Source organism: Hypanus sabinus, unplaced genomic scaffold (genome assembly GCF_030144855.1).
Source record: "Hypanus sabinus isolate sHypSab1 unplaced genomic scaffold, sHypSab1.hap1 scaffold_941, whole genome shotgun sequence".
NCBI classification, from domain to species: domain Eukaryota; kingdom Metazoa; phylum Chordata; class Chondrichthyes; order Myliobatiformes; family Dasyatidae; genus Hypanus; species Hypanus sabinus.
Genome location: NW_026781795.1, coordinates 110,642 through 125,796, shown reverse-complemented (window position 1 = coordinate 125,796; position 15,155 = coordinate 110,642). Strand labels below are relative to the sequence as shown.

The 15,155-nt window shown below is 58.4% G+C and overlaps 1 protein-coding gene across 1 annotated transcript in view; it reads left to right on the top strand.

Moving 5' to 3' along the window:
• LOC132390520 (FACT complex subunit SSRP1-like) overlaps positions 1-15,155 on the top strand; it is a 112,751-nt gene that overhangs the window by 48,257 nt on the left and 49,339 nt on the right. Inside the window, exon 14 of the mRNA XM_059963137.1 lies at positions 8,319-8,413. Within this exon, the coding sequence (XP_059819120.1) occupies positions 8,319-8,413 (95 nt within the window). The remainder of the gene's footprint in view (positions 1-8,318; positions 8,414-15,155) is intronic.

Genomic DNA, 15,155 nt, shown 5'->3' with positions numbered 1-15,155 from the left:
CCCTCCTGTATCCTTCACCCCCCTCCTGTATCCTTCACCCCCCTCCCTGTATCCGACACCCCCTCCCTGTATCCGACACCCCCTCCCTGTATCCGACACCCCCCTCCCTGTATCCTTCACCCCCCTCCTGTATCCTTCACCCCCCTCCTGTATCCGACACCCCCCTCCCTGTATCCGACACCCCCCTCCTGTATCCTTCACCCCCCTCCTGTATCCTTCACCCCCCTCCCTGTATCCGACACCCCCTCCCTGTATCCGACACCCCCCTCCCTGTATCCTTCACCCCCCTCCTGTATCCGACACCCCCCTCCTGTATCCGACACCCCCCTCCCTGTATCCTTCTCCCCCCTCCCTGTATCCTTCACCCCCCTCCTGTATCCTTCACCCCCCTCCCTGTATCCGACACCCACTCCCTGTATCCGACACCCCCTCCCTGTATCCGACACCCCCCTCCCTGTATCCGACACCCCCCTCCCTGTATCCTTCACCCCCCCTCCTGTATCCTTCACCCCCCCTCCTGTATCCTTCACCCCCCTCCCTTTATCCGACACCCCCTCCCTGTATCCGACACCCCCTCCCTGTATCCGACACCCCCCTCCCTGTATCCGACACCCCCCTCCCTGTATCCTTCACCCCCCTCCTGTATCCTTCACCCCCCTCCCTGTATCCGACACCCCCTCCCTGTATCCGACACCCCCTCCCTGTATCCGACACCCCCTCCCTGTATCCGACACTCCCCTCCTGTATCCTTCACCCCCCTCCTGTATCCTTCACCCCCCTCCCTGTATCCGACACCCCCCTCCCTGTATCCGACACCCCCCTCCCTGTATCCTTCACCCCCCTCCCGTATCCGACACCCCCCTCCCTGTATCCGACACCCCCCTCCCTGTATCCTTCACCCCCCTCCTGTATCCTTCACCCCCCTCCTGTATCCTTCACCCCCCTCCCTGTATCCGACACCCCCTCCCTGTATCCGACACCCCCTCCCTGTATCCGACACCCCCCTCCCTGTATCCACACCCCTCCCTGTATCCGACACCCCCCCTCCCTGTATCCTTCACCCCCCTCCTGTATCCTTCACCCCCCTCCTGTATCCTTCACCCCCCTCCCTGTATCCGACACCCCCCTCCTGTATCCTTCACCCCCCTCCTGTATCCTTCACCCCCCTCCTGTATCCTTCACCCCCCTCCCTGTATCCGACACCCCCTCCCTGTATCCGACACCCCCTCCCTGTATCCGACACCCCCTCCCTGTATCCGACACCCCCTCCCTGTATCCGACACCCCCTCCCTGTATCCGACACCCACCTCCCTGTATCCTTCACCCCCCTCCTGTATCCGACACCCCCCTCCCTGTATCCGACACCCCCCTCCCTGTATCCTTCACCCCCCTCCTGTATCCTTCACCCCCCTCCTGTATCCTTCACCCCCCTCCCTGTATCCGACACCCCCTCCCTGTATCCGACACCCCCTCCCTGTATCCGACACCCCCCTCCCTGTATCCGACACCCCCCTCCCTGTATCCGACACCCCCCTCCTGTATCCTTCACCCCCCTCCCTGTATCCTTCACCCCCCTCCCTGTATCCTTCACCCCCTCCCTGTATCCTTCACCCCCCTCCCTGTATCCGACACCCCCCTCCCTGTATCCGACACCCCCCTCCCTGTATCCTTCACCCCCCTCCTGTATCCTTCACCCCCCTCCCTGTATCCGACACCCCCTCCGTGTATCCGACACCCCCCTCCCTGTATCCGACACCCCCCTCCCTGTATCCGACACCCCCCTCCCTGTATCCGACACCCCCCTCCTGTATCCTTCACCCCCCTCCTGTATCCTTCACCCCCCTCCCTGTATCCGACACCCCCTCCCTGTATCCGACACCCCCTCCCTGTATCCGACACCCCCTCCCTGTATCCGACACCCCCTCCCTGTATCCGACACCCCCTCCCTGTATCCGACACCCCCCTCCCTGTATCCTTCACCCCCCTCCCTGTATCCACACCCCTCCCTGTATCCGACACCCCCCTCCCTGTATCCACTCCCCTCCCTGTATCCGACACCCCCCTCCCTGTATCCGACACCCCCCTCCCTGTATCCGACACCCCCCTCCTGTATCCTTCACCCCCTCCCTGTATCCTTCACCCCCTCCCTGTATCCTTCACCCCCCTCCTGTATCCGACACCCCCTCCCTGTATCCGACACCCCCCTCCCTGTATCCGACACCCCCCTCCCTGTATCCGACACCCCCCTCCTGTATCCTTCACCCCCCTCCCTGTATCCTTCACCCCCCTCCCTGTATCCTTCACCCCCTCCCTGTATCCTTCACCCCCTCCCTGTATCCGACACCACCCTCCCTGTATCCGACACCCCCCTCCCTGTATCCGACACCCCCCTCCCTGTATCCTTCACCCCCCTCCTGTATCCTTCACCCCCCTCCCTGTATCCGACACCCCCTCCCTGTATCCGACACCCCCTCCGTGTATCCGACACCCCCTCCCTGTATCCGACACCCCCCTCCCTGTATCCGACACCCCCCTCCTGTATCCTTCACCCCCCTCCTGTATCCTTCACCCCCCTCCCTGTATCCGACACCCCCTCCCTGTATCCGACACCCCCTCCCTGTATCCGACACCCCCTCCCTGTATCCGACACCCCCTCCCTGTATCCGACACCCCCTCCCTGTATCCGACACCCCCTCCCTGTATCCGACACCCCCCTCCCTGTATCCTTCACCCCCCTCCCTGTATCCGACACCCCCCTCCCTGTATCCGACACCCCCCTCCCTGTATCCACACCCCTCCCTGTATCCGACACCCCCCTCCCTGTATCCGACACCCCCCTCCTGTATCCTTCACCCCCTCCCTGTATCCTTCACCCCCTCCCTGTATCCTTCACCCCCCTCCTGTATCCGACACCCCCTCCCTGTATCCGACACCCCCTCCCTGTATCCGACACCCCCTCCCTGTATCCGACACCCCCCTCCCTGTATCCGACACCCCCCTCCCTGTATCCTTCACCCCCGTCCTGTATCCTTCACCCCCCTCCCTGTATCCTTCACCCCCCTCCCTGTATCCTTCACCCCCTCCCTGTATCCTTCACCCCCCTCCCTGTATCCGACACCCCCTCCCTGTATCCGACACCCCCTCCCTGTATCCGACACCCCCTCCCTGTATCCGACACCCCCTCCCTGTATCCGACACCCCCCTCCCTGTATCCTTCACCCCCCTCCCTGTATCCACCCCCCTCCCTGTATCCGACACCCCCCCTCCCTGTATCCTTCACCCCCCTCCCTGTATCCACACCCCTCCCTGTATCCGACACCCCCCTCCCTGTATCCGACACCCTCCTCCCTGTATCCGACACCTCCCTCCTGTATCCTTCACCCCCCTTCTGTATCCTTCACCCCCCTCCCTGTATCCGACACCCCCTCCCTGTATCCGACACCCCCCTCCCTGTATCCTTCACCCCCCTCCTGTATCCGACACCCCCCTCCCTGTATCCGACACCCCCCTCCCTGTATCCTTCACCCCCCTCCTGTATCCTTCACCCCCCTCCCTGTATCCGACACCCCCTCCCTGTATCCGACACCCCCTCCCTGTATCCGACACCCCCTCCCTGTATCCGACACCCCCCCACTGTATCCGACACACCCCTCCCTGTATCCTTCACCCCCCTCCTGTATCCTTCACCCCCCTCCCTGTATCCTTCACCCCCCTCCCTGTATCCTTCACCCCCCTCCCTGTATCCTTCACCCCCTCCCTGTATCCTTCACCCCCTCCCTGTATCCTTCACCCCCCTCCCTGTATCCGACACCACCCTCCCTGTATCCGACACCCGCCTCCCTGTATCCGACACCCGCCTCCCTGTATCCGACACCCCCCTCCCTGTATCCTTCACCCCCCTCCTGTATCCTTCACCCCCCTCCCTGTATCCGACACCCCCCTCCCTGTATCCGACACCACCCTCCCTGTATCCTTCACCCCCTCCCTGTATCCGACACCCCCCTCCCTGTATCCGACACCCCCCTCCCTGTATCCTTCACCCCCGTCCCTGTATCCTTCACCCCCCTCCCTGTATCCTTCACCCCCCTCCCTGTATCCTTCACCCCCCTCCCTGTATCCGACACCCCCTCCCTGTATCCGACACCCCCCTCCCTGTATCCGACACCCCCCTCCCTGTATCCGACACCCCCCTCCCTTTATCCGACACCCCCCTCCCTGTATCCGACACCCCCCTCCCTGTATCCGACACCCCCCTCCCTGTATCCTTCACCCCCCTCCCTGTATCCGACACCCCCTCCCTGTATCCTTCACCCCCCTCCCTGTATCCTTCACCCCCCTCCCTGTATCCGACACCCCCCTCCCTGTATCCTTCACCCCCCTCCCTGTATCCTTCACCCCCCCTCCCTGTATCCGACACCCCCCTCCCTGTATCCGACACCCCCCTCCCTGTATCCTTCACCCCTCTCCCTGTATCCTTCACCCCCCTCCCTGTATCCTTCACCCCGCTCCCTGTATCCTTCACCCCCCTCCCTGTATCCGACACCCCCCTCCCTGTATCCTTCACCCCCTCCCTGTATCCTTCACCCCCCTCCCTGTATCCTTCACCCCCTCCCTGTATCCTTCACCCCCCTCCCTGTATCCTTCACCCCCCTCCCTGTATCCTTCACCCCCCTCCCTGTATCCTTCACCCCCCTCCCTGTATCCGACACCCCCCTCCCTGTATCCTTCACCCCCCTCCTGTATCCGACACCCCCCTCCTGTATCCACCCCCCCCTGTATCCTTCACCCCCCCCTCCTGTATCCGACACCCCCCTCCTGTATCCTTCACCCCCCTCCTGTATCCTTCACCCCCCTCCCTGTATCCTTCACCCCCCTCCCTGTATCCTTCACCCCCTCCCTGTATCCTTCACCCCCTCCCTGTATCCTTCACCCCCTCCCTGTATCCTTCACCCCCCTCCCTGTATCCCTCACCCCCTCCCTTTCCTTCACCCCCCTCCCTGTATCCTTCACCCCCCTCCCTGTATCCTTCACCCCCCTCCCTGTATCCTTCACCCCCTCCCTGTATCCTTCACCCCCCTCCCTGTATCCTTCACCCCCCTCCCTGTATCCTTCACCCCCCTCCCTGTATCCTTCACCCCCCTCCCTGTATCCTTCACCCCCCTCCTGTATCCTTCACCCCCCTCCCTGTATCCGACACCCCCCTCCCTGTATCCTTCACCCCCCTCCCTGTATCCTTCACCCACCTCCCTGTATCCTTCACCCCCCTCCCTGTATCCTTCACCCCCTCCCTGTATCCTTCACCCCCCCCTCCCTGTATCCTTCACCCCCCCTCCCTGTATCCTTCACCCCCCTCCCTGTATGCTTCACCCCCCCTCCCTGTATCCTTCACCCCCCTCCCTGTATCCACCCCCCTCCCTGTATCCTTCACCCCCCCTCCCTGTATACTTCACACCCCTCCCTGTATCCTTCACACCCCTCCCTGTATCCTTCACACCCCCTCCCTGTATCCTTCACCCCCCTCCCTGTATCCTTCACCCCCCTCTGTATCCTTCACCCCCTCCCTGTATCCTTCACCCCCCCTCCCTGTATCCGACACCCCCCTCCCTGTATCCTTCACCCCCCTCCCTGTATCCACCACCCTCCCTGTATCCTTCACACCCCCTCCCTGTATCCTACACCCCCCTCCTGTATCCTTCACCCCCCTCCTGTATCCTTCACCCCCCCTCCCTGTATCCGACACCCCCCTCCCTGTATCCTTCACCCCCTCCCTGTATCCGACACCCCCCTCCCTGTATCCGACACCCCCCTCCCTGTATCCGACTCCCCCCTCCCTGTATCCGACACCCCCCTCCCTGTATCCTTCACCCCCCTCCCTGTATCCTTCACCCCCCTCCCTGTATCCTTCACCCCCGTCCCTGTATCCGACACCCCCCTCCCTGTATCCGACACCCCCCTCCCTGTATCCGACACCCCCCTCCCTGTATCCTTCACCCCCCTCCCTGTATCCTTCACCCCCCTCCCTGTATCCTTCACCCCCCTCCCTGTATCCTTCACCCCCCTCCCTGTATCCTTCACCCCCCTCCCTGTATCCTTCACCCCCCTCCCTGTATCCTTCACCCCCCTCCTGTATCCTTCACCCCCCTCCCTCTCCCTGTATCCGACACCCCCCTCCCTCTCCCTGTATCCGACACCCCCCTCCCTGTATCCGACACCACCCTCCCTGTATCCTTCACCCCCTCCCTGTATCCGACACCCCCCTCCCTGTATCCGACACCCCCCTCCCTGTATCCGACACCCCCCTCCCTGTATCCTTCACCCCCCTCCCTGTATCCTTCACCCCCCTCCCTGTATCCTTCACCCCCCTCCCTGTATCCTTCACCCCCGTCCCTGTATCCTTCACCCCCCTCCCTGTATCCTTCACCCCCCTCCCTGTATCCTTCACCCCCCTCCCTGTATCCGACACCCCGTCCCTGTATCCGACACCCCCCTCCCTGTATCCGACACCCCCCTCCCTGTATCCGACACCCCCCTCCCTGTATCCGACACCCCCCTCCCTGTATCCGACACCCCCCTCCCTGTATCCGACACCCCCCTCCCTGTATCCTTCACCCCCCTCCCTGTATCCGACACCCCCTCCCTGTATCCTTCACCCCCCTCCCTGTATCCTTCACCCCCCTCCCTGTATCCTTCACACCCCTCCCTGTATCCTTCACCCCCCTCCCTGTATCCGTCACCCCCCTCCCTGTATCCTTCACCCCCCTCCCTGTATCCTTCACCCCCCTCCCTGTATCCTTCACCCCCCTCCCTGTATCCGACACCCCCCTCCCTGTATCCGACACCCCCTCCCTGTATCCTTCACCCCCCTCCCTGTATACTTCACCCCCCTCTCTGTATCCTTCACCCCCTCCCTGTATCCTTCACCCCCCTCCCTGTATCCTTCACCCCCCCTCCCTGTATCCGACACCCCCCTCCCTGTATCTTTCACCCCCCTCCCTGTATCCGACACCCCCCTCCCTGTATCCTTCACCCCCCTCCCTGTATCCTTCACCCCCCCTCCGTGTATCCTTCACCCCCCCTCCGTGTATCCTTCACCCCCTCCCTGTATCTTTCACCCCCCTCCCTGTATCTTTCACCCCCCTCCCTGTATCTGACACCCCCTCCCTGTATCCTTCACCCCCCTCCCTGTATCCTTCACCCCCCTCCCTGTATCCTTCACCCCCCTCCCGCTCCCTGTATCCGACACCCCCCTCCCTGTATCCGACACCCCCCTCCCTGTATCCGACACCACCCTCCCTGTATCCTTCACCCCCTCCCTGTATCCGACACCCCCCTCCCTGTATCCGACACCCCCCTCCCTGTATCCGACACCCCCCTCCCTGTATCCGACACCCCCCTCCCTGTATCCGACACCCCCCTCCCTGTATCCTTCACCCCCCTCCCTGTATCCTTCACCCCCCTCCCTGTATCCTTCACCCCCGTCCCTGTATCCTTCACCCCCCTCCCTGTATCCTTCACCCCCCTCCCTGTATCCTTCACCCCCCTCCCTGTATCCGACACCCCCTCCCTGTATCCGACACCCCCCTCCCTGTATCCGACACCCCCCTCCCTGTATCCGACACCCCCCTCCCTGTATCCGACACCCCCCTCCCTGTATCCGACACCCCCCTCCCTGTATCCGACACCCCCCTCCCTGTATCCGACACCCCCCTCCCTGTATCCGACACCCCCTCCCTGTATCCTTCACCCCCCTCCCTGTATCCTTCACCCCCCTCCCTGTATCCTTCACCCCCCTCCCTGTATCCGACACCCCCCTCCCTGTATCCTTCACCCCCCTCCCTGTATCCTTCACCCCCCCTCCCTGTATCCGACACCCCCCTCCCTGTATCCGACACCCCCCTCCCTGTATCCTTCACCCCCCTCCCTGTATCCTTCACCCCCCTCCCTGTATCCTTCACCCCGCTCCCTGTATCCTTCACCCCGCTCCCTGTATCCGACACCCCCCTCCCTGTATCCTTCACCCCCTCCCTGTATCCTTCACCCCCCTCCCTGTATCCTTCACCCCCTCCCTGTATCCTTCACCCCCCTCCCTGTATCCTTCACCCCCCTCCCTGTATCCTTCACCCCCTCCCTGTATCCTTCACCCCCTCCCTGTATCCTTCACCCCCTCCCTGTATCCTTCACCCCCTCCCTGTATCCTTCACCTCCCTCCCTGTATCCTTCACCCCTCCCTGTATCCTGTACCCCCTCCCTGTATCCGACACCCGTCTCGGTTTCTGTGACTGACTCCCTCCCTCCCCCTCCCCGTCTCTGCTCCGCAGGAGTGGGACGGAAAGGCGGTCCTTGCGAAGAAGGAGTACGAGAAGAAGATGGATGACTACCGGCGCAGCGGGAAGGCAGAAGCCTTCAAGAAGAAGTGAGTTTCTGCAGGAGGGAGGTGGCTGAAGTTCAGAGGGGACGTGCAGTTTTTATTCACACAGAGAGAGCCGTGGGTGCCTGCGATGTGGCCGGTGGAGGGTTAGGGCGGAAACGATGGGGGTATTCGAGAGGCTGCTCGTCCGGGGAATGGAGAATGTGCAGGCTGAAGGGATTTAGTTTAATTTGGCGGTGTTCATGGGAATGAAAGGGTTAACGTACGAGGAGTGTTTGGTACCTCTGGCTCTGATCTGCACTCGCTGGAGTTCAGGAGAATCAGTAGGGATCTCACTGAAATCTATCGAATGGTGAAAGGTCTCTGGACTGGATGTGGAGAGGATGTTTCCTGTAGTGGGGGAGTCTAGGACCAGAGGACACAGATAGAGTGGATGTGGAGAGGATGTTTCCTGTCGTGGGGGAGTCCAGGACCAGAGGACACAGATAGAGTGGATGTGGAGAGGATGTTTCCTATGGTGGGGGAGTCCAGGACCAGAGGACACAGATAGAGTGGATATGGAGAGGATGTTTCCTATAGTGGGGGAGTCTAGGACCAGAGGACACAGATAGAGTGGATGTGGAGAGGATGTTTCCTATAGTGGGGGAGTCTAGGACCAGAGGACACAGATAGAGTGGAGGTGGAGAGGATGTTTCCTGTAGTGGGGGAGTCTAGGACCAGAGGGCACAGATAGAGTGGATGTGGAGAGGATGTTTCCTATCGTGGGGGAGTCTAGGACCAGAGGACACAGATAGAGTGGATGTGGAGAGGGTGTTTCCTATAGTGGGGGAGTCTAGGACCAGAGGACACAGAGTGGATGTGGAGAGGATGTTTCCTATCGTGGGGGTGTCTAGGACCAGAGGACACAGATAGAGTGGATGTGGAGAGGATGTTTCCTATAGTGGGGGAGTCTAGGACCAGGGGACACAGATAGAGTGGATGTGGAGAGGATGTTTCCTATAGTGGGGGAGTCTAGGACCAGAGGACACAGATAGATTGGATGTGGAGAGGATGTTTCCTATAGTGGGGGAGTCTAGGAGCAGAGGACACAGATAGAGTGGATGTGGAGAGGATGTTTCCTGTAGTGGGGGAGTCTAGGCCCAGAGGACACAGACAGAGTGGATGTGGAGAGGATGTTTCCTATCGTGGGGGAGTCTAGGACCAGAGGACACAGATAGAGTGGATGTGGAGAGGATGTTTCCTATAGTGGGGAAGTCTAGGACCAGAGGACACAGATAGAGTGGATGTGGAGAGGATGTTTCCTGTAGTGGTGGAGTCTGGGACCAGAGGACACAGAGACAGAGTGGATGTGGAGAGGATGTTTCCTATCGTGGGGGAGTCTACGACCAGAGGACACAGATAGAGTGGATGTGGAGAGGATGTTTCCTATAGTGGGGGAGTCTAGGACCAGAGGACACAGATAGAGTGGATGTGGAGAGGATGTTTCCTGTAGTGGGGGAGTCTAGGACCAGAGGACACAGATAGAGTGGATGTGGAGAGGATGTTTCCTGTAGTGGGGGAGTCTAGGCCCAGAGGACACAGACAGAGTGGATGTGGAGAGGATGTTTCCTATCGTGGGGGAGTCTAGGACCAGAGGACACAGATAGAGTGGATGTGGAGAGGATGTTTCCTGTAGTGGGGGTGTCTAGGGCCAGAGGACACAGATAGAGTGGATGTGGAGAGGATGTTTCCTGTAGTGGGGGAGTCTAGGACCAGAGGACACAGATAGAGTGGATGTGGAGAGGATGTTTCCTGTGGTGGGGGAGTCCAGGACCAGAGGACACAGATAGAATGGATGTGGAGAGGATGTTTCCTATGGTGGGGGAGTCCAGGACCAGAGGACACAGATAGAGTGGATATGGAGAGGATGTTTCCTATAGTGGGGGAGTCTAGGACCAGAGGACACAGATAGAGTGGATGTGGAGAGGATGTTTCCTATAGTGGGGGAGTCTAGGACCAGAGGACACAGATAGAGTGGAGGTGGAGAGGATGTTTCCTGTAGTGGGGGAGTCTAGGACCAGAGGGCACAGATAGAGTGGATGTGGAGAGGATGTTTCCTATCGTGGGGGAGTCTAGGACCAGAGGACACAGATAGAGTGGATGTGGAGAGGGTGTTTCCTATAGTGGGGGAGTCTAGGACCAGAGGACACAGAGTGGATGTGGAGAGGATGTTTCCTATCGTGGGGGTGTCTAGGACCAGAGGACACAGATAGAGTGGATGTGGAGAGGATGTTTCCTATAGTGGGGGAGTCTAGGACCAGGGGACACAGATAGAGTGGATGTGGAGAGGATGTTTCCTATAGTGGGGGAGTCTAGGACCAGAGGACACAGATAGATTGGATGTGGAGAGGATGTTTCCTATAGTGGGGGAGTCTAGGAGCAGAGGACACAGATAGAGTGGATGTGGAGAGGATGTTTCCTGTAGTGGGGGAGTCTAGGCCCAGAGGACACAGACAGAGTGGATGTGGAGAGGATGTTTCCTATCGTGGGGGAGTCTAGGACCAGAGGACACAGATAGAGTGGATGTGGAGAGGATGTTTCCTATAGTGGGGAAGTCTAGGACCAGAGGACACAGATAGAGTGGATGTGGAGAGGATGTTTCCTGTAGTGGGGGAGTCTGGGACCAGAGGACACAGAGACAGAGTGGATGTGGAGAGGATGTTTCCTATCGTGGGGGAGTCTACGACCAGAGGACACAGATAGAGTGGATGTGGAGAGGATGTTTCCTATAGTGGGGGAGTCTAGGACCAGAGGACACAGATAGAGTGGATGTGGAGAGGATGTTTCCTGTAGTGGGGGAGTCTAGGACCAGAGGACACAGATAGAGTGGATGTGGAGAGGATGTTTCCTGTAGTGGGGGAGTCTAGGACCAGAGGACACAGATAGAGTGGATGTGGAGAGGATGTTTCCTGTAGTGGGGGAGTCTAGGACCAGAGGACACAGATAGAGTGGATGTGGAGAGGATGTTTCCTATCATGGGGGAGTCTAGGACCAGAGGACACAGATAGAGTGGATGTGCAGAGGGTGTTTCCTATAGTGGGGGAGTCTAGGACCAGAGGACACAGAGTGGATGTGGAGAGGATGTTTCCTATCGTGGGGGAGTCTACGACCAGAGGACACAGATAGAGTGGATGTGGAGAGGATGTTTCCTATAGTGGGGGAGTCTAGGACCAGAGGACACAGATAGAGTGGATGTGGAGAGGATGTTTCCTGTAGTGGGGGAGTCTAGGACCAGAGGACACAGACAGAGTGGATGTGGAGAGGATGTTTCCTATCGTGGGGGAGTCTAGGACCAGAGGACACAGATAGAGTGGATGTGGAGAGGATGTTTCCTATAGTGGGGGAGTCTAGGACCAGAGGACACAGATAGAGTGGATGTGGAGAGGATGTTTCCTGTACTGGGGGAGTCTGGGACCAGAGAACACAGAGACAGAGTGGATGTGGAGAGGATGTTTCCTGTAGTGGGGGAGTCTAGGACCAGAGGTCACAGATAGAGTGGATGTGGAGAGGATGTTTCCTGTAGTGGGGGAGTCTAGGACCAGAGGACACAGATAGAGTGGATGTGGAGAGGAAGTTTCCTATAGTGGGGGAGTCTAGGACCAGAGGACACAGATAGAGTGGATGTGGAGAGGATGTTTCCTATAGTGGGGGAGTCTAGGACCAGAGGACACAGATAGAGTGGATGTGGAGAGGATGTTTCCTATCGTGGGGGAGTCTAGGACCAGAGGACACTGATAGAGTGGATGTGGAGAGGATGTTTCCTATAGTGGGGGAGTCTAGGACCAGAGGACACAGATAGAGTGGATGTGGAGAGGATGTTTCCTATCGTGGGGGAGTCTAGGACCAGAGGACACAGATAGAGTGGATGTGGAGAAGGTGTTTCCTATAGTGGGGGAGTCTAGGACCAGAGGACACAGAGTGGATGTGGAGAGGATGTTTCCTATCGTGGGGGTGTCTAGGACCAGAGGACACAGATAGAGTGGATGTGGAGAGGATGTTTCCTATAGTGGGGGAGTCTAGGACCAGGGGTCACAGATAGAGTGGATGTGGAGAGGATGTTTCCTATAGTGGGGGAGTCTAGGACCAGAGGACACAGATAGATTGGATGTGGAGAGGATGTTTCCTATAGTGGGGGAGTCTAGGACCAGAGGGGATAGATAGAGTGGATGTGGAGAGGATGTTTCCTATAAAGGGGGGAGTCTAGTACCAGAGGACACAGATAGAGTGGATGTGGAGAGGATGTTTCCTGTAGTGGGGGAGTCTAGGACCAGAGGACACAGATAGAGTGGATGTGGAGAGGATGTTTCCTGTAGTGGGGGAGTCTAGGACCAGAGGACACAGACAGAGTGGATGTGGAGAGGATGTTTCCTGTGGTGGGGGAGTCTAGGACCAGAGTACACAGATAGAGTGGATGTGGAGAGGATGTTTCCTGTAGTGGGGGAGTCTAGGACCAGAGGACACAGTTAGAGTGGATGTGGAGAGGATGTTTCCTGTAGAGGGGGAGTCTAGGACCAGAGGACACAGATAGAGTGGATATGGAGAGGATGTTTCCTGTAGTGGGGGAGTCTAGGACCAGAGGACACAGATAGAGTGGATGTGGAGAGGATGTTTCCTATTATGGGGGAGTCTAGGACCAGAGGACACAGACAGAGTGGATGTGGAGAGGATGTTTCCTATCGTGGGGGAGTCTAGGACCAGAGGACACAGATAGAGTGGATGTGGAGAGGATGTTTCCTATAGTGGGGGAGTCTAGGACCAGAGGACACAGATAGAGTGGATGTGGAGAGGATGTTTCCTGTAGTGTGGGAGTCTGGGACCAGAGGACACAGATAGAGTGGATGTGGAGAGGATGTTTCCTGTAGTGGGGGAGTCTAGGACCAGAGGACACAGATAGAGTGGATGTGGAGAGGAAGTTTCCTATAGTGGGGGAGTCTAGGACCAGAGGACACAGATAGAGTGGATGTGGAGAGGATGTTTCCTATAGTGGGGGAGTCTAGGACCAGAGGACACAGATAGAGTGGATGTGGAGAGGATGTTTCCTATCGTGGGGGAGTCTAGGACCAGGGGACACAGATAGAGTGGATGTGGAGAGGATGTTTCCTATAGTGGGGGAGTCTAGGACCAGAGGACACAGATAGATTGGATGTGGAGAGGATGTTTCCTATAGTGGGGGAGTCTAGGAGCAGAGGACACAGATAGAGTGGATGTGGAGAGGATGTTTCCTGTAGTGGGGGAGTCTAGGCCCAGAGGACACAGACAGAGTGGATGTGGAGAGGATGTTTCCTATCGTGGGGGAGTCTAGGACCAGAGGACACAGATAGAGTGGATGTGGAGAGGATGTTTCCTATAGTGGGGAAGTCTAGGACCAGAGGACACAGATAGAGTGGATGTGGAGAGGATGTTTCCTGTAGTGGGGGAGTCTGGGACCAGAGGACACAGAGACAGAGTGGATGTGGAGAGGATGTTTCCTATCGTGGGGGAGTCTACGACCAGAGGACACAGATAGAGTGGATGTGGAGAGGATGTTTCCTATAGTGGGGGAGTCTAGGACCAGAGGACACAGATAGAGTGGATGTGGAGAGGATGTTTCCTGTAGTGGGGGAGTCTAGGACCAGAGGACACAGATAGAGTGGATGTGGAGAGGATGTTTCCTGTAGTGGGGGAGTCTAGGCCCAGAGGACACAGACAGAGTGGATGTGGAGAGGATGTTTCCTATCGTGGGGGAGTCTAGGACCAGAGGACACAGATAGAGTGGATGTGGAGAGGATGTTTCCTGTAGTGGGGGTGTCTAGGGCCAGAGGACACAGATAGAGTGGATGTGGAGAGGATGTTTCCTGTAGTGGGGGAGTCTAGGACCAGAGGACACAGATAGAGTGGATGTGGAGAGGATGTTTCCTGTGGTGGGGGAGTCCAGGACCAGAGGACACAGATAGAGTGGATGTGGAGAGGATGTTTCCTATGGTGGGGGAGTCCAGGACCAGAGGACACAGATAGAGTGGATATGGAGAGGATGTTTCCTATAGTGGGGGAGTCTAGGACCAGAGGACACAGATAGAGTGGATGTGGAGAGGATGTTTCCTATAGTGGGGGAGTCTAGGACCAGAGGACACAGATAGAGTGGAGGTGGAGAGGATGTTTCCTGTAGTGGGGGAGTCTAGGACCAGAGGGCACAGATAGAGTGGATGTGGAGAGGATGTTTCCTATCGTGGGGGAGTCTAGGACCAGAGGACACAGATAGAGTGGATGTGGAGAGGGTGTTTCCTATAGTGGGGGAGTCTAGGACCAGAGGACACAGATAGAGTGGATGTGGAGAGGATGTTTCCTATCGTGGGGGTGTCTAGGACCAGAGGACACAGATAGAGTGGATGTGGAGAGGATGTTTCCTATAGTGGGGGAGTCTAGGACCAGGGGACACAGATAGAGTGGATGTGGAGAGGATGTTTCCTATAGTGGGGGAGTCTAGGACCAGAGGACACAGATAGATTGGATGTGGAGAGGATGTTTCCTATAGTGGGGGAGTCTAGGAGCAGAGGACACAGATAGAGTGGATGTGGAGAGGATGTTTCCTGTAGTGGGGGAGTCTAGGCCCAGAGGACACAGACAGAGTGGATGTGGAGAGGATGTTTCCTATCGTGGGGGAGTCTAGGACCAGAGGACACAGATAGAGTGGATGTGGAGAGGATGTTTCCTATAGTGGGGAAGTCTAGGACCAGAGGACACAGATAGAGTGGATGTGGAGAGGATGTTT